We start from the raw sequence: 20922 nt of genomic DNA, 5'->3' as shown, positions 1-20922 counted from the left end.
GGACTTGAAATTTGTATGGAGATTTTCAGCAAAATGTATGAAAAATCGACGTTCTTTCACTCTTTGTTTCCTAAAATATGTTTCCAGCATGCTAGAATGCCCAGAATTTCAGGAATTGTAGTTCAAACAATGACGAACAAGTTTGTAGAAGATTATGACGCGATACGAGTTGACTGTGATGAGTTATTTGCAATTGAATGTGTGATTTTGTTCGCGTTTCATCGATATTTCGTGAACGGTGTATACGCGGATTATTAGTACTAACTTGATCGTATTGTCTTACAATGAGAATAACAGATAGAAAGTTTCCTAGGCAAAGTTGTAGCTTATTTTATAACAAATATCTGCAAAAAGTTGAAAGAAAGGTCACAAATTTTCTATTTGTTATTCTTATTGTGTGGCGATGCGATCAAGTTAGTGCGATTATGTATTAGCCGATACTCACGATATATCATAGAAAATCAATTTGATGATTTGGCAAGCCATACAAAAACTGTAAACCTGGCCGTTGAAAGAAGACAAACCATGTATGAACAAATTTACAAGTAGAAATGGCTTTGCCAGTCATAAAACAATTTTTGATGTTCTTGAGTAAAGTTTTAATCCACAAAACTGCCCACAGCTTCGTCCCATCGAAATACATTGGGCAGTAGTCAAGCGTAAAGCGTTAACAGTGTTTACTTAACACTATGCAGAAACTGATGGGAGGTATTTGACGAAAAGTTTGAAAATTCAGGAAAACAGCAAAAAAATATTTTCAGGTAGGGTAGGTGTACCCTCCTCCGTCGTATCCCTCTGATTCGTCGCAATTCATGAATGCATGTTTTAGAGCCGAAAAATCACTTTCCACTTCAATTGGCTACTTCACATGATAAACTTAAGCTTGTAAATTTATTTTCTATCACAAATTTGTCACTTTAAAAACTATTTCTTAATTTATTTGATAATGAAATCGCGAAGTGAATGGAATTATTGACGCACTCCGCCATATTGAAAAACGAACTTAGTGATCCCCCCAACGTGTTTCTTTGTTTTATCGCTTCCTGTCAATGCATATAACAATTAAAATCATAAAATTCGACAGAAAAGTGTTGAAATAAAATTAGAAAAATGATTTCAAACTAATCTGAACTATATAAATTTGTCAATATCTATTCGATTGAAATCGAATCGCTCTGGCCCCATAATTCGTCGTAATTTTGCGACAGGTATAGGAAACCGTTTTGCAAGAATTGGAATTAGACCGGTTCATTTTTACTATTTTTTGCTTAACACAGTCGGACTCATAGAGAATGAACATAATGGATTTACAAGTAATCACAACACAATCCAGTAATTTTGTTTTTTCATAGCTAGGAACTTGATGCGCTGGGAGATAAGTGCAAAAAGTCTGTTTATATTAATTATTATTTATTTACATAGTATTCCGTCTCACGACATAACTTGACGAACATAATTCCTAAAATTCACTCGGTTCATAGCAACCGTTCTCCAATTTCTCGGGCACCCCACGTTCGCCAGATCACGCTCCACTTGGTCTAACCACCTCGCTCGTTGCGCCCCCGCTCGTCTTGTTCCTACCGGATTCGTAGCGAACACCTGTTTTGCAGGACAGTCGTCCGGCATTCTCGCAACATGTCCCGCCCAGCGTATCCGGCCAGCCTTCACCACCTTCTGGATACTGGGTTCGCCGTAGAGGCGCGCGAGCTCGTGGTTCATCCTTCGCCTCCACACTCCGTTCTCCTGTACGCCGCCAAAGATGGTTCTTAACACTCGTCGCTCGAATACTCCGAGTGTACGCAGGTCCTCCTCGAGCAATATCCATGTCTCGTGCCCGTAGAGAACAACCGGTCTAATGAGCGTCATATACAGGTTACACTTCGTGCGAGGGCTAAGTCTTCTCGACCGCAGTTGCTTGTGGAGTCCATAGTAGGCACGACTTCCGCTGATAATTCGCCTCCGGATCTCACGGCTGGTGTCATTGTCTGCGGTCACCAGTGAGCCGAGATAGACAAAGTCTTCGACTATCTCCAGCTCGTCGCCGTCGATCGTGACCTTGTTATTACTGGACAAGCGGGTTCGGTCGGTCTCGGATCCGCAGGCCAGCATGTACTTCGTCTTGGACGTATTAATCATCAACCCAATCCTTCCTGCTTCGCGTTTCAGTTTGCGGTAGATCTCCTCCACCGCCGCAGATGATCTGCCGACTATATCAATGTCATCGGCAAAGCAGATAAGTTGACTGGATCTGTTGAAAATCGTACCCCGCATTTCGCCCACCGCTCGTCGAATAACACCTTCTAGCGCCACGTTGAACATCATGCAGGATAGACCATCACCTTGTCGAAGCCCCCTGCGCGATTCGAATGAACTCGACAATTCACCCGAAATCCGCACACAGCACTGCGTTCCATCCATCGTCGCCTTGATCAGTCTGATCAGCTTCCCGGAAAAGCCGTTCTCGTCCATGATTTTCCATAGCTCGTTACGGTCGATCGTGTCGTATGCGGCTTTGAAGTCGATGAATAGATGATGCGTAGGGACTTGGTGTTCACGGCATTTTTGGAGGATTTGCCGCAATGTGAATATCTGGTCCGTCGTAGACCGTCCCTCCATGAAGCCGGCCTGATGACTTCCCACGAATCTGTTTGCTTGTGGCGTTAGGCGGCGGAGTAGGATTCGGGACAACACTTTGTAGGCGGCATTGAGGACAGTGATCGCTCGGTAGTTCTCACAGTCCAATTTGTCGCCCTTCTTGTAGATGGGGCATATTACCCCCTCCTTCCACTCCTCCGGTAGCTGTTCTTTGTCCCAGATCCGGATTATCAACCGATGTAGGCAATCGGCCAACCTGTCCGGGCCCATTTTGATGAGTTCAGCTGCGATGCCATCTTTCCCAGCCGACTTGTTTCTATTCAGCTGGCGAATGGCTTCCTTAACTTCACTCATCGTTGGGAGTGGCTCCTCTTCGTCGTTGGCTACGCCGGCGATGTACCTTCCCCCACCGTCTTGATCTCCTGCATGTGCGCCGTTCAGGTGTTCATCGAAGTGCTGCTTCCACCTTTTGATCACCTCACGATTGTCCGTCAGGATACCCCCGTCCTTATCCCGGCACATTTCAGCTTGCGGCACAAAGCCTTTGCGGGATGCGTTGAGTTTCTGATAGAACTTTCGTGTTTCTTGGGAACGATGCAGCTGCTCCAGCTCCTCGAGCTCCTCCTCCTCCAGGCCTCCTCCTGGAAAAGTCGGACTCGCTGCCTCTTCCGCTGTCGGTGATTTTCCACATTTCGACGGGTGCCTCTTTGCACTACTGCCGCCCGCGCGGCATTTTCTTCGTCCATCACCCTCCTACACTCCTCGTCGAACCAGTCGTTCCGTCGAGATCGCTCCACATAACCGATGACGTTCTCCGCCGCACTGTTGATGGCTGTTTTGATGGTATCCCAACAGTCCTCGAGAGGGGCTTCGTCAAGCTCGCCCTCTGCCGGCAGCGCTGCTTCAACCGATTGCGCGTAGTCTGCCGCGACCTCAGGTTGCTTCAGTCGCGCGATGTTTAACCGAGGCGGGCGCCGGTTTCGCTTGTTGTTCACTACGGAGAGTTTTGGGCGCATCTTCACCATCACCAGATAATGGTCCGACTCGATGTTGGCGCCCCGACAGGATCTGACGTCGATGATGTCCGAAAAGTGCCGGCTGTCGATCAAAACGTGGTCGATCTGTGATTGCGTTTGGTACGGTGATCTCCAGGTGTACTTGTGTGGGAGGCGGTGCTGAAAAAAGGTACTACGTACGGCCATTCGTTTGGAGGCGGCGAAATCAATAAGTCTGAGGCCGTTTTCGTTGGTCAGCTGGTGCGCGCTGAACCTTCCAATTGTCGGTTTAAATTCCTCCTCCTGGCCGACCTGAGCATTGAAATCCCCGATGACGATCTTGATATCATGTTTTGGGCAACGGTCGTATTCACGCTCCAGCTGCGCGTAGAATTCGTCTTTGTCGTCACCGGTACTTCCGAGGTGAGGGCTGTGCACGTTGATGATGCTGATGTTGAAGAACCGGCCCTTGATTCTCAACCGGCACATTCGTGAGTTGATCGGCCACCACCCGATCACGCGCTTTTGCATCTTTCCCATCACTATAAAAGCTGTTCCAAGCTCGTGTGTGTTGCCGCAGCTCTGGTAGATGGCACGACCATCTGGATACGTTCGTACCGTGGAGCCCTTCCAGCATACCTCCTGCAGCGCTACGATGTCGAATTTGCGGCTCTTCAATTCGTTGGAGAGCACGTGGGTACTGCCCACAAAATTTAGAGATCGGCAGTTCCATGTTCCAAGTTTCCAATCGCTAGTCCCTTTTCGTCGCGTGGGTCTTTGCCGATTTCCATCCGAAATTTGTTGTTCGTTATTCGTTGCTTATGTTTTTTTAGTAGTCACAGGCTCGCAAGGCCCGCAGCTAACCCCACTATCTCGCAGGAGGACCGTCGTGATGTTGCTGTTTTGGGTCCCGAACACCACCAGGACGTTGTTGCACTCCGCACGCCGCCCCTAACATGGAGAACAGACGCGTACGAAGCCCCCTAACTCATTCTGCATGCGACCAAAGCATCCACCGGGGTTGGGTACCCGATCTCCGCTAAGGTTGCTCGCACCCCAGCTAGTACCACGGGGAGGTAGAGAATCGGAGTTGCAGACAAGAGGTGATATGACCACTACCCGAGGGTTGGGTGTATGGGGTCTCGAGTTGCACATTGTCTACTTCACTAGCCACTATATTAATAAATTACTTGAATGTATTCAGCATTGCTTATAATGCATGGTTTCAAATGAACAAAGAATTGAAGGATTTTTAAGCTTAGTGGTTGGGTTTTACAAGTTATTTACTAACAGTATCGTGCATATTGAATAGACGTTTGGGTGCACGCAAGAATATCTCCAACTTTCACATTTCTAACGTTCAACTCCAATGACATTGTTTCTTCAAAATTATTTCATATTTTAAGATTTGACTATTTTTGGTTCTATTATCTGATGACACTAAACCTTTCTCAAGTGTTTGAAACATGAGATACATCAATTATTTGAAAATTAGACTTTTTAAACTTCTTGCATTCAAACTGCAATATCTCACATACGACCAAACGCTTTGCTCTACAGAATGGTCACTGAGAGATCCTTGAAAACTAAAACTAAAACTTCTCCAGTTTTCAGAAATTCTCTAAATGGGTATCAACTCGAGGAAAAAATTTCAATTCCTGGACCGAAAACCTCGATTTTTATTTAATCTTTAAGATGCATGAAAAAACGATGCAAAAAATTCCCGTTGAAGGTCAAAATGACAAGAGAATTTGGATGAATGGATCATTTAAACTTTGAAATAAGAGTTCACGAGTCTCTGGTTTGGATCTCATATAAGTTTTAATACTTGACTCATGTTTGCTGCATTTTTATAAATTCTCAGTGAATTTTCAACAAAAGATGTTTTGTCGTTTTTGACATATTCCCAAAAATTTGAACCCAAACAACAAAATGTTAGAATAACGAAGCGTCAATTTCCGAAAAAAAAAAATTGCAAAAACTTTTATCGCTCGCAAAAAAACTCGAATAGATGAGCTGAACCAGTCTAATGCGCATTACACGCATCAACGTGGCGTTGCTTTGTGTCGATATCCCTCGCCAGGGTTCCCACATGAATAAGAATACACATGTTGACAAAACGCAAGTGTGATTCTGCCTCTCCTCAAATGTCTTACTATTCAGTCTCATTGCGTAGAAAAACATATAGTACTATTAAAAATGTTGATGTTCTTTGAATATATGCAGTTACTGTGTAAATTTGTGCCATGTAATTTGTGAAAAATGTCTGTATGAATGTTATAAAATCTTATTTTACAGACAAATCCTGCATCATGGCAGCCCAGTCCGTTGGAGAGTGTGTTGGTACAAAATACATTTGCAGGGTGGATTCAATTTGTAAGGTCTAATATTGTGCTGCCTGCAATTGCCTTAGCCAAGCAATGGTACCTAGCTACAAAAACGCTACCTTGGGATTTCTTGGCAAGTCCATTTTATTGCGACTTAGATCTCATTCGAACTTTGCAGTTATCCTGCGCGGTTGATCCGTGCGAAGTAAATAATCGCATTTGTATGAACCGCAACCGCAAAATTTCAAATCTATCCCTCATGAGGGAGTAATAGTTTGAGACAATTTCGGTAGAATTGAATAGAAGGCCTATAATACTTTGCTGCCTGCAGATGCATTAGCCAAGCAATGGTAGACCTGTTTACAATAAAGCTAGCCTAGTTTCATAGCTTATTGCGACTGGTTACTCGAGAGAACTTCTGCTGTTATCCTGCGCGGTTGATCCGTTCGATGTAAGCTGATGCTAATTGCATGAACCGCAACCGCAATATTTTAAATGTATTTCAGAAGAGGGTGGAATAAATTGAGACAATTCCGGTCTCCTTGTACGACGGAATTAGGAACCTGGTACGACAATGGAGGAACTTGAATGAGAAAAATAAATCATAAATTGACTCAAAAGTACGTAATGGATTGATCTATTTCCTACATAGTTTCATAAAACAGTATTCAAAATATAGTTCAATGAATAAATATCAGTTTCAAATCAACATGGAAGGCAATTCTATTGAATTAATGAAAACAGCTTCCTTAAGCCGTTGTCTTAGGTATATTTACCCTATGTATTTTTTTCCTAAAGTTCAATAAAAACCCTACAAAAACATATTTTAACGAATTTTGTAGGTTTTTTCCTCAGAGATAAATCGGAAATTGTAAGTGACCCGATTCTAAGTGGTACAAGCCTTAACTCAACCCTATCGAAATGCTGTAAATTCTGGTTGCCGATTCTTGAGCCAACCGATCTTATGTTTTGCCTATTTCATTTACAGCTCTCATCATGTTTATCAAACCCAATTGCATTCAAGAAATAATTGAATATTAATTTAAAAAGGCTAATAAAATATTTAATTTTCAAAATTGCCACATTATACCTACTCATCATCACTCGCGTTAAAACAATCATTGAATTCAGTGCTACCTCAAAGGCGCTACAAAACGGTCACTTTATGGATAAGCAATCACAACTGCTCGATCTTTCCCGAACGAACGCATTCAGCAGCAAATTAGTTATTCATCTTATCTATGCTAACACCTCCTATTATTATGGTTATTTTACCTGTAGCTAGCCATAGAAGAAAAAGAAGAAGAAGCAGCAATTGCTTCAACAAAATTCCAATAGTAGTATAGCTTAGAGGGGCTACGGAGATCACCCTGTCTCAGAGTTAGAACCACGATTTTGTTCACCCCGCCTTGATGGGAGAAGAAGTTAAGCCAGCTATGAATTAAATTCTAAAACCGAATGGAATGATTCATGCCATTTTTCGCATTTTATGCAACGCGCTTTACGCTGCCGTCTTCGTCTTCTTTTCCCCGTAAGCTAAACGCTGAGAATGGTACTTGCCGAATTAGTTTGAACTAGAGTCACTTGGCATCAAACATCATTAACATTGCTGGAGCAAGTTTTCCACTTAGTATTTACGGCTTATTTTTTGTTTTGCATTTCGTTTTACTCGCTCTCGAGATCAGTGGCAGATTTTCCAACACTTATTTTTTTTGTCTCTCGCAGTGTTTGTACCAATTTGTTATCATCTTGAGGCGAGTCGATGTTTTATTTTTCATTTTCTACTTTCATTTTTGTTGATTTTGATTATTATGTTGTGATTGCATTTCTTAAAAATAATTTTTGTAGTGTTTTTTGTTTTTTTAAAGGTGTTCTCTCATTTTTGCCTTTTTGTAATATTGTCATTGTTGTCATTTTTGTCATTTTTGACATTTTTGTCATTTTTGTCATTTGTGTCATTTTTGTCATTTTTGTCATTTTTGTCATTTTTGCCATTTTTGTCATTTTTGTCATTTTTGTCATTTTTGTCATTTTTGTCATTTTTGTCATTTTTGTCATTTTTGTCATTTTTGTAATTTTTTAATTTTTGTCATTTTTGTCATTTTTGTCATTTTTGTCATTTTTGGCATTTTTGGCATTTTTGGCATTTTTGTCACTTTTGTCATTTCTGTAATTTTTGTCATTTTTGTCATTCTTGTAATTTTTGTAGTTTTTATAATTTTTGATTGTTTTGTTATTTTTGATATTTTTGTCATTTTTGTAATTTTAGTTATTTTTGTAATTTTTAAAATTTTTGTAATTTTTGCAATTTTTGCTCTTTTTGCTCTTTTTTTTTGCTCTTTTTGCTCTTTTTGTTTTTTTTTTGCTCTTTTTGCTTTTATTGCGCATTGTGCTCTTTTTGCTCTTTTTGTTCTTTTTGCTCCTTTTGCTTTTTCTACTTTTTCGGCACTTTTTACTTTTCACCTTATTTTATTAGGTAATTAATTTTCAAAATATCGATTCGTTGAAATCTTGAAGTTCCAATATAAAATTGAGTAGGAAGCTGTCGTGTTAATTTAAATTCTGAAATGACATTAAAAGCACCGTTTTAAGCTATTCTTCTTGATCAATGCTCTGAAAAAAAAATTGAAAAACCACTATTTAAACCAATTATTTCTACATACTTGCTTAAGTTTTCAATTCGTTCTTTTATTATTTAAAAATTGACACGCGCTCATGTTGCTTTCTGCGAATTTTCCATTTTCCGCCAGATTCTCTCACTCTGGATGTGAACCGCGCAGCTTTTTTTTCTTGCTAAGTACGATCAAGCTTTAAACATGGGGGACGTTTGATACAGATGTGTTGTAGGAATTGGAAGAAGAAGCAAAAAAAATGTAGAGTACACTCGCAAAACACGAATTGTGCTCGCTCGCAATTTTGTTTCTATTTGCCGATATATAAATCAGATCATTATTTTCCACGGTAGTTTAGTGCGGTACTGGCGGTGGTTCACGTGGGTGGTTTGTTCGGGAACAGGAACAAAGTCAAAGTGTTGTGCCTTACGAGAGAAGCATCTCAGAAAGTTTTAAGTGAAAAATCTGGACCAATTTAAAGCATTGAAAAAATCCAAAAAAATACATATCAGTGAAGATAATCAAAACCGTGAAAATGATAACTCGAAGTCCCACAACATTATTAGTGGTAAGTGAATGAAAAGGATTTCAAACTGAGAAGATCTATTGAAATTTCGTAAAGAACGATAATTTCTCTTAGCTACAAATATAAAGTGATTTTTTTAGGAATAAAAAGTGTACATATGTACTTCTTATCGGGTCGTACATGAAAGTGAAATGTTTGACTTCCAAAAACGGCAGCCGGGTTTAAATATTTATTGGATATCGATTGAAGTTTATTTAAATTTATGCATGTGACTGAAATGAACTCGTGATAAGCAAAGTAAAGGAACTGTCTTAGTTTTCAAATGAAAACATCATTCTGTTATGACATTTCAACATTGATGTTTTCTATTTTAAAAAACAATTTTTAGTTCAGAATCTTGAATCTTTAGATGAATTGAAAAAAGGTTAACTTAAAGGAACTTAAGTTTTTAGTTTACATAGTGATTATTTGCAGATGAATTTTTTGATCTATTTACAACTACTAGATTCCAATTTATGGAATAGAACGATGTCAGAAGAATTTTTAAAAAAATTATGCTCTTTTCAAAAATAATTGCTCAAAAATGCAGGTACGGGAGATTTACCAAGGTTATTTGATAGTACATAACACATTTGACTCAGAACTGATTTCAAAAACTTGAAAATTAATCCTAAAGTCAAAATTCTGCTACAGTTGAAAAATTCGTTTTTTTTAGAAATTCAATTCTAAATCTGAATATTAAATTTTCAATGAAATTTACCTTCTTTTAGAGGTTCTGGTTCCAAACTATCAAAATTGTACTTGTTTACATATTTCGGATACTGTACCAAAATTCGGATCCTTGATTTTCAGTTCGTATTGTAAAACTGTATTGAAATCCTGGTTTAAATTTGGATTTGCTATTCACACAAAATTAGATTCATGGTTTTCGAAACTGTTATGCATTTTAATATTTGGATGAAAATTTCCGAATATGAATAAGATAATATACAAAATCATCTTGAATTTTTAATTCTTATTCAGATTCGAAGTTTTTAAACTTTTTTTTGCAGGGTTCAATCAAAACCAAGCTTCAAAATAACGATTTTGTTTGAATTCAGATTCACAAGTCGGATTGAAAATAAATAATTAAAATAATAAGTTCAGATTGAAACCAAAACATCAAATTTTGAGCTTCCCTGATTTATTTTCTCACGAAGCTAGGCCGTAAAATTCCGAGCATTTTTTTAAACCTTGCAAAAACCAGGTAATTGAGTTTAATTTAATATTTCAAAACCCGGATAATATCCGAGTGAATCTAAGCCAATTTAAGGAAAAAAACTTTTTTGGACGTATAAATGAAAACTTATCAAAACAAAAATTTTTGTTTTAATGAACGAAAAATGTTAATCGAATGCTCAATCATAATTGAGTCCATTTGGAAGCAAATTTCAATTCTTGGTTCATTTTTAAATTCTGAACCGGAGTTTAGATTAAGAGACAATATTAAAATTCGAAAACAGATTCAAAATTTAAACTTGAATTCAGCTTCAAAATTCAGATCAAGACTTTATATTCTAAATTTAGATTCAGAATAGCTTGTGAACGAGTTATGCAATCGAGATAAAATAAATCTAAATGATTATTAACACCATTTTCACGATTTTTTTTCTAGAGCTATCGTTCAAACAAATGTATTCAATTTTTTGCATTATACAAAGCATTGTTAAAAGAACATTTAGTAATTTTTTTGTAGAAAAATAATGAAAAATGAGCCGGTGACGGGGCACTTTCGAGCATGCCTTTTAGAAAACAGGATTTGCGGTGGACACTGTATCTCAGCACAGAATCATCTGAACTCAAAAAATCAGAGTAAAATATTTTTAATAGATGTTTTTCTGGACCCCAACGTTTTTATTTAACTTAAAAAAAAATTATGAAATTTTTGTGGCTGTTTGAAGTAAAAACTACGATTTTTCACGAAAAAATCCACCATTTTTTATCTGTAAAATCTCCCCAAAGTAAAAAAAAAGAAAAACGTTGGGGTCTGGAAAATATGTTCCAAATTTGAAAAGAATCGGATAAGTAGTTTTCAAATGACGATGTCCACGGACTTTGAAAATGTGCTTTCGAGAAAAACGCGTTTGAAGTTTCTGCTCTTGCTTTCTTGCAGTATTAGATAGGAGGAGATAAAGGCCTATAACTTCTACAGTTTTGCTTCAATTGACTTGAAAATTTGACACAACATTCTTGAAATGTTTTACATTAAGAAAATAAAAAAATAAAAAAAATCGATTTTTTGAAAGTGTTAGGCCCTCCCCTACCCCCTTAAAACACCCTCAGTAAGTGTAAGTGAGGAGTATTGAACATGACATTGATTGCAGTTAATTCAAACGACATTGGTGATAATAATCAAATGTTTGTTACAAAACCAGACTTCGAGTTTCGGGGTAACTTTGATCACCATGGTTTTTACGTATCTTAACATCTTCAAATTTATTGTTTTGATGCCATTTAGCAAAAACGGGTTAAAACATCGATAACAGTAATTTTTTGTTCAAACTTTATTGAATTTTTCCACGTTTTCTTTCAAGAACAAGTATACTTAAAAGAAGGACAATATTGCTGCATACATTTAGGGGCAAAAATTATAAACATTTTTCAATATTTTATGGCCTCAAAAACAAATGAAATTTTACCTTCATGCAATTCCCTAAGTCCTCGCACTGTTCCCACGTTTTTGCCTTTCTTACAGAAAGGTTTGGTTATCGGTCGATTGGGGAGATCATTAATTATGGGTCTTAGGCATACCTTTATAGGTACCTATCGACTCAGCTCGACGAGTTCTGTTGATGTCTGTGGATTTGTATGTGCCATTTTAAAAATGTCAAGAACGTTTTTGCGAAACTGGGCTGCACAATTAAAATGATTTTAGTCTCAAAAGAATGCATTTTTTTTTCTACACAACCCTTTCAAAAACGGGAAAAAAAACAAAATAAATAGTTGAAACAAGTTTTTTACGAAATGCATATTATACAAATTATGGCATAAAAAAAAGTTGCTAGTGGCGCCTCGAAGCAGCAGCACCAGCAATTATTCGATTATATTGATGATAACAAAAAAATAAAAATTCTGTCATGAGAATCGATTCCAAAACCTTCATCTCATAAGACACCAACGCTATCCAATAGGCTATTGGTACGCTTAAGATTGAAACGCTAAAACTGAAATGGGTTACAGGTATTACTAAGACGCTCCGTTTTCTGGGCAGATTCTCAGTCTGCTGGTGCAAATACGGCAACAGCGGAAAATATAATTAACACGTTTAGCTTTTCAATGCAGCAAATGGCGGCTTACCGTTTCCTTCCCTTCAGAGACCTATGTTTGGGCATTAACAAAAAGCAGAGCCGTACAGAAAACTGCGTTGGGGGGAATTCATTCGAAGATTTTAGACCTTGTTTTTTTTTAACCATACTTGATCATGTCAGCATACTCATACATAATTGAGATTCAGAATTTAGATTTCAGAATTCTGAATTTAGATGTAAAATTTAGATTCATCAGAACATCTGTAAATTTTCTCCTCACTATATATTCATCTTTATCAAGTTTCAATTCTGACATTTTTTTCTCCAAGAACATAAATTTTCACCGGTATGCCGAAACACAAATTTACAAAAATCAATGAACGGCGGTTAACTTTTCTTAAAATATCTTAATACCGTATTCGTTTTCACCACCCGAAAGTTTTGCACCATCCACGCTGAAAACGAGCATGAATCGAGTTTTGCACTCTCCTTTGTAGGTGTGCGTGAAATCGGCAGTGTCAACAAAAAACATCAAGCTGTCAAAAATCCATTACAGCTGGTATTTTGTTTTCGTTTTACTTCGAAAATTGAAATGAAATTTACTTTAGTCTTTTAAACAATATGAAAATTTTAGCATGAATTTATGTATTATGTTGAATTGTTAAGATTTCAGATTTATTTTGCTTGGTAGATTCGCCTCTGGCTCTGATGAACTGCAATACCGGCTGATTCTGGGCGGTCTATGTTTGCTGCTGCTAGACTGCAGTTACCCCAGCTTGAAGGTTCCGGTATTTTGAACGTTTATTTCTCGCAAATCCTTCGTTCGAGTACCTATTTCCATTTAAGATTACAAAAAAAAAATCTTGGGTGCGGGTGTAGTATCGAACTACCGTTTTTGGAGGGCAACGGGTGGGAATCCGGGAATTGGCGCAACCGAGCATCGTCACTCTAAGGCACAGCTCGAAGCTTGCTGCTAGTAGAGTAGCTTCGATGCAGCTGAACGCTTCTTGCTGTGAAGACCAACTTATAGAACCCTCCCGAACAAAAATACTTTTCGGTTTGGGCGATTCCACCAGATCTTTGGGTTGGCCTTTTTGCACTCTGATTTGCTGCTCTTTTTCGGCATCGCCTGGAACCGATTGCAGCAAGCCTTCTGGACACATTTCTTCTTGGGAGCGTTGTTTGCTTTGGAACGTGCCATCCAGGTGAAATTCTCTGCCTCTGTTGGAAACGACACTGGTATTGAATCCGGAACAAGTTTCCGTTCTTCGGGATAAAAAGAGAAAAAAACATCTCGAACGCAATTTTTGCGGTATAGAAATAAACCAACCAGCTGATATTTGTTTACATCGGGAAGCACGTGTTTTCAAAATTCATGATAGTATTGGTGAGAGCGCAAGCAACACCAAATATTTTCAGAGTGTTCCACCGTCCACTTTATGGTGCACTACCAGTGCACTACTTATCGTGAAAACGAGCATGAAAACGATAAAAAGTGCACTACCGGTAGTGCACCGGTGCACCACCACTTGAAAACGAATTCTCTATAAGAATTCAGATTAAGAACTCATATCCAAAATTCAGATTCAGATTGAAAATTCAGATTCTGAATAGGGTAGGGGAAGTTTTGTGGGAATATTTTGTATTACGCATGGTTGAGCTCTAAAAAAGGTATCATCCAAGCCACGCGTAACCGCTAGCCATCAACACTGTAGTTGGTTTGATCTATCGAGTTTAAAAAAATTAAAAATAAATCAGCAAGAATCAAACTTGTGACCAGCTGCGCGAGAGTTTGGAACGCTACCACAACTCCACGTCAGCTTACGATTTCAAAGAGAATTAAACATTTTAAATACCAGTCCTTCCTTCTATAAAACAAACTCCTAAAATGCCAGTTCGCTTTCTCTCAAAAAAACTTACTAGTCATGGTTTGGTACCTTTTTGCCTTTCTAACAGAAAGGTTTGGTTATCGGTCGATTTGAGAGATCATTAATTATGGGTCTTAGACATACCTTTATAGGTACCTATCGACTCAGCTCGACGAGTTCTGTTGATGTCCGTAGATTTGTATGTGCCATTTTAAAAATGTCAAGAACGTTTTTGCGAAACTGGGCTGCACAATTAAAATGATTTTAGTCTCAAAAGAATGCATTTTTTTTTCTACACAACCCTTTCAAAAACGGGAAAAAAAAAAAATAGTTGAAACCGTTTTCTTTACCAAATACATATCATACTTATTATGGCATAAAAAAAAGTTGCTAGTGGCGCCTCGAAGCAGCAGCACCAGCAATCATTTATTAATTAGAGATAATCAAAATAAAAAATTAAAATTTATTGACTCGGGAATCGAACCAAAAACCTTCAGATCCCAAGTTGCAAACGCTATCCAATAAACCATCGGCACGCTTGACTAAGAGTGGCTCAAACTCAAATAGCTAAAAGGCATTACTAAGACGCACCGTGGTCTGGGCAGTTTCTCAGTCTGCTGGGGCAAATACGGCAACAGTGTTTATATCTTACACTTCTTGCTTTTCAATGCAGCAAATGGCGGATGGGCGTTTCCTTCAGAGTCCGCCATGCCTATAGACACTATAATTTCATATATGAAATTATAGTGTCTATAGCCATGCCGGGTGTCAACAAAATGCAGAGCCGTACAGAAAACTGCGTTGGGGGGGAATTTATATGAAGATTTTATGAATACAGGTTTAGGAATCAAAATTCAGGATTCAGAATTCAGAATTCAAAATTCAGATTCAGAACTCATATTCAGATTCAGAATTCAGATTCAGAATTCAGATTCAGAATTCAGATTCAGAATTCAGATTCAGAATTCAGATTCAGAATTCAGATTCAGAATTCAGATTCAGAACTCAGATTCAGAATTCAGATTCAGAATTCATATTCAGAATTCAGATTCAGAATTCAGATTCAGAATTCAGAATTCAGATTCAGAATTCAGATTCAGAATTCAGATTCAGAATTCAGATTCAGAATTCGGATTCAGAATTCAGATTCAGAATTCAGATTCAGAATTCAGATTCAGAATTCAGATTCAGAATTCAGATTCAGAATTCAGATTCAGAATTCAGATTCAGAATTCAGATTCAGAATTCAGATTCAGAATTCAGATTCAGAATTCAGATTCAGAATTCAGATTCAGAATTCAGATTCAGAATTCAGATTCAGAATTCAGATTCAGAATTCAGATTCAGAATTCAGATTCAGAATTCAGATTCAGAATTCAGATTCAGAATTCAGATTCAGAATTCAGATTCAGAATTCAGATTCAGAATTCAGATTCAGAATTCAGATTCAGATTCAGAATTCAGATTCAGAATTCAGATTCAGAATTCAGATTCAGAATTCGGATTCAGAATTCAGATTCAGAATTCAGATTCAGAATTCAGATTCAGAATTCAGATTCAGAATTCAGATTCAGAATTCAGATTCAGAATTCAGATTCAGAATTCAGATTCAGAATTCAGATTCAGAATTCAGATTCAGAATTCAGATTCAGAATTCAGATTCAGAATTCAGATTCAGAATTCAGATTCAGAATTCAGATTCAGAATTCAGATTCAGAATTCAGATTCAGAATTCAGATTCAGAATTCAGATTCAGAATTCAGATTCAGAATTCAGATTCAGAATTCAGATTCAGAATTCAGATTCAGAATTCAGATTCAGAATTCAGATTCAGAATTCAGATTCAGAATTCAGATTCAGAATTCAGATTCAGAATTCAGATTCAGAATTCAGATTCAGAATTCAGATTCAGAATTCAGATTCAGAATTCAGATTCAGAATTCAGATTCAGAATTCAGATTCAGAATTCAGATTCAGAATTCAGATTCAGAATTCAGATTCAGAATTCAGATTCAGAATTCAGATTCAGAATTCAGATTCAGAATTCAGATTCAGAATTCAGATTCAGAATTCAGATTCAGAATTCAGATTCAGAATTCAGATTCAGAATTCAGATTCAGAATTCAGATTCAGAATTCAGATTCAGAATTCAGATTCAGAATTCAGATTCAGAATTCAGATTCAGAATTCAGATTCAGAATTCAGATTCAGAATTCAGATTCAGAATTCAGATTCAGAATTCAGATTCAGAATTCAGATTCAGAATTCAGATTCAGAATTCAGATTCAGAATTCAGATTCAGAATTCAGATTCAGAATTCAGATTCAGAATTCAGATTCAGAATTCAGATTCAGAATTCAGATTCAGAATTCAGATTCAGAATTCAGATTCAGAATTCAGATTCAGAATTCAGATTCAGGATTCAGATTCAGAATTCAGATTCAGAATTCAGAATTCAGAGTCAGAATTCAGATTCAAAATTCAGAGTCAGAATTCAGATTGAGATTCAGAATTCAGATTCAGAGTTCAGAATTTAGATTCAGAATTCAAATTCAGAATTTAGATTCAGAATTCAAATTCAGAGTTCGATTCAGATTCAAAATTTAGATTCAGAATTCAGATTCAAAATAATGTAGATTCAGAATTCAGATTTAGATTTCAGATTCAGGATTTAGATTCAGAATTCAATTTTTGTAAGTGTATTTTCGGCATATTGGTGAAAAATTTAGATTCGTGGAGAAAGAATATCAGAATTTAAAATTGATGAAGATGTTGCGAAGTAAAGTATAGTGTACGTTAATAAGTTTTCCTTGCAAAAATGTTCTTTCACTTTTTTCATCATACGTAAATTTTTTCCTCACTTTTCTACCCATCTTTATCAATTTTCAATTCTGAAATTGTTTCTTCCAGAATACTAATTTTCACAGTTTTTGATAAATTTACGATGACTTAAAGATCATTACGCATGAAAACACGATTTTGTATTGTGAAAACTTTTTTTCACAATTTTTCTGAAATTAAGGGTGCTGCATACTTTTAGGGGTAAAACCATACTACTAAAAGTTGTAAAATCCGAAATCATAAAAAAAAATTTTGGATTAAAGGAATTTCAATTTTAATAAACGCGTGATTCAGAATTCAGATTCAGAATTCAGATTCAGTATTCAGATTTAGAATTCAGATTCAGAATTCAGATTCAGAATTCAGATTCAGAATTCAGATTCAGAATTCAGATTCAGAATTCAGATTCAGAATTCAGATTCAGAATTCAGATTCAGAATTCAGATTCAGAATTCAGATTCAGAATTCAGATTCAGAATTCAGATTCAGAATTCAGATTCAGAATTCAGATTCAGAATTCAGATTCAGAATTCAGATTCAGATTCAGAATTCAGATTCAGAATTCAGATTCAGAATTCAGATTCAGAATTCGGATTCAGAATTCAGATTCAGAATTCAGATTCAGAATTCAGATTCAGAATTCAGATTCAGAATTCAGATTCAGAATTCAGATTCAGAATTTAGATTCAGATTCAGAATTCAGATTCAGAATTCAAATTCAGAATTCACTATCAGAATTAAGATTTAGAATTCAGATTCAGAATTCAGATTTTTGTAAATTTATTTTCAGCATATCGGTGAAAATTTAGATTCTTGAAGAAAGAATATCGGAATTGAAAATTTATAATGATTGATGTTGCGTGGTAAAGTATGGTGTGCGTTTATAAGTTTTCCTTGCAAAAATGTTCTTTTGCTCTTTTCTCTTCATTTTTCTATCCATCTTTATCAGATTCAGAATTCAGATTCAGAACCCAGAATTAGAATTCAGATTCAGATTTAGAATCCAGATTCCAGATTCAGATACAGAATTCAGATACAGAATACAGATTTAGAATTTAGATTCAGAATTAAAATTAAGAATTCAAAATTCAAAATTTTGAATTGAAAATTCAGAATCCAGAATTCTGAATTCTGAATTCTGAATTCTGAATTCTGAATTCTGAATTCTAAATTCTTAATTCTAAAATCTTAATTCTGAATTTGAATTCAGAATTCAGATTCATAATTCAAATTCTGAGTTCAGATTCAGAATTCAGATTGAGAATTCAGATTTAGAATTCTGATTAAGAATTCGGATTAAAGATCAACCTGGAATTTGAAATTGGAAATTATATTAAAATATTAGACTAAGTGCTGTAACTCAAAATTCAAACTTTAGAATCAGAATAAGATTTCAGATTTAGTTTTCAGAATGAGATTAATCATTTAATAGTCATATTACTTTCCCATGCTTTTGTGAGAATTTTTTCTTTTATGCATGGTTGAGCTCTAAAAAAGGTATCATGCTAGGCCACGTGTCACGGCTATCCATCAATATTGTAGTTGGTTTTACTTATTCAGTAAAAAAAGCATAAAAAAACAGTAAAATTCGAACCGTGACCAGCATCGTGAAAGTTCTAGTTGCTACCACGGCACCATTTCAGCGTGTTATAAGACTTGGAAATTCAACTGTTTAAATACCATTCTTTCCATACATAAAATGAACTCCTTACATACCAGTTCGCTTTTCCGCAAAAAACGTACTATGCATCATTTTTTTATATTGAGATCGGAATTTTGCTTGTTTGAATATCTGAAATCATACTTATATGATGCAGAGGGAAGGAATCTATCATGTGTATTCTATATTATTTTATATATTTCCAAATATAACTTACACTCTGTTAGAAAGGCTCCAATCCACTGTTAAGTGTATTAAATCGGGTTTTTTTTATTCAAATTGAACCATTTGATAGGGTTTTTAGCCATTTTTTATATACGAGCTTTTTCACGGAAAATGACCGTTTTTTTCAACATCCATATCATCCATCATGACCCTATAAATAACACTTAAACTAAACCTTAACCAAGAAAAACGTTGGAATTTCACATTAAACAACCCATTTGCTCTTAAATGCTTAGATTGGATCAGGAGAGATGTTTGTTTGTGAGCCATCAAAAAACCAGATATTTTAAGATTTTAAAATTACATTTTAAGTAACATTAAAAATCTCCTAATAATAACGAAATTTAGCTTATTTGTAACTCAATTTATAGGCTTTCAAACGTAGTCAACAGTTTTTAGATATTATAACTTAAGACTTAGTTAATGATGATTATCTGCAAAAATTTCATGTTGATCAAAGTTCCCCCAGTTTACGGTAGCTACATTTTTAAGATTCTAGGACGTATTTTTATTAGCAACTAAATAATACGATAAACTTTTAACGTAAAAGAATTTCAAAATGAAAAATCATATGAGTACCGAGAATAACTGATCTTTTTTTAATTCCTTGATATTTAAATAAAAATATTATAAATTTTGTCAAAAATCTCGTGTTTTGTAGAATGGGTAAATTGAAAATAAAAAAAAAATAGCTCAACAACATTTTTTTCTATTCGCGGTCTTCGGGAAAGTTGATCTTTGAATTGAAAACTTTAATTTAAAATCTGGCAATGGTCTACAATTTTGCCAAAAACGTGACGTGCTCACATTTCTTAAATGAGTTTGATTCCTCATGTTTCTCTAATTCTTTCCATCACCTATGTGATTATTTTCAGGTACAAAGATGTACCAAGCGATTTCATAACATCAGTATTGATTTCAACAGAGCAACACCTCCCTGTGTAGCTGGTGTGCTCGGAACCTTGAGCAGCACTGATTGCTTCTTCATCTGACCATAAGTTGCGGCAAACCCGAAGCCATCGACCTTGTGCTCGCTCGGCTAAAATCCAGAGTCGATGGGTGGGGTTAGAGAAACAAGAGAGATCAATAGTGGAAAAGATCGCATGCGGCAGAGATGCCAATGTGCCTGATTTTTCAGGTATTGCCTGATTTTTCGAGGCTCTGCCTGATAACCTGATAAGCCATTGAATTTGCCTGATTTTTGAAAATATGCCTGATTTTGCCTGATTTTTGCGAATGTCATGAAAAATGGGTAGTAAGGAACTGGATAGGTGCCATTGCAGGAGTGAAAAAGTGGAAATGTGGCTGAATCAAAGCAATCAAAAGATTCCCTTGAATTCTTATTTAAAAAGGAAATTCAAGGGAATCTTTTGATTGCTTTGATTCAGTAGAACTATTAAACCAAGTAGGCTCATAACACATATTAGAAAGAAAATGAGGAGCGGTGACCAAAAAAAAGGTCATCACTTTTAGCAAAACTTCCGGTCCAGCAGTTGATCGGCAGAGCTTGATTGCTCGGGTTCGCCTTTTTCATCACGTTCACCGTGGTGGAATTGGCTAACGCGCCGTTGTACTGAAGCGGAGATTGCAGGTTCAAGTCCTGCCGGTGAGCCGTTGTATCTTTTTCGAAAATTTCATGATACTTATTACGGCTTATGTTCTTTCGTTCTTTGATACCTCATGTTTCTCTAATTCTTTCCATCACCTACGAAAATACCAAATTTCCTTCCACAGAAAAAACAAAACAATCAAAAAAAGTGAACAATATACCCCGGATTACGGTACCGTCAACTGGAGCATCATGCAACACTTTTAATCTTCATCTTCAGCTTCTAAAAACTTGATATCCACAGATAATCATACTGCTTATATATCAAAAGTTTTAAGGTTAATGGGTCGTCAAATTGACGTAGTCAGAAATATTATTAATTTCACAAGTTTTTTAAATTTACAAAAACATGCGATTTTCACCCTAATAGGAAAAAG

General features: G+C 36.4%; 1 protein-coding gene across 2 annotated transcripts in view; it reads left to right on the top strand.

The window, feature by feature from the left end:
• Positions 1-8900: 8900 nt before the first annotated feature.
• LOC129757232 (uncharacterized) overlaps positions 8901-20922 on the top strand; it is a 55048-nt gene continuing 43026 nt past the window's right edge. For both annotated transcript variants that reach the window (XM_055754387.1, XM_055754395.1), the window contains exon 1: positions 8901-9097. In XM_055754387.1, coding sequence (XP_055610362.1) covers positions 9065-9097 — 33 coding nt within the window. In that variant the 5' untranslated portion in view covers positions 8901-9064. The remainder of the gene's footprint in view (positions 9098-20922) is intronic.

The sequence above is a fragment of the Uranotaenia lowii genome, chromosome 1, assembly GCF_029784155.1.
Source record: "Uranotaenia lowii strain MFRU-FL chromosome 1, ASM2978415v1, whole genome shotgun sequence".
Taxonomy (NCBI): domain Eukaryota; kingdom Metazoa; phylum Arthropoda; class Insecta; order Diptera; family Culicidae; genus Uranotaenia; species Uranotaenia lowii.
This window is presented reverse-complemented; position numbering and strand designations above follow the sequence as displayed.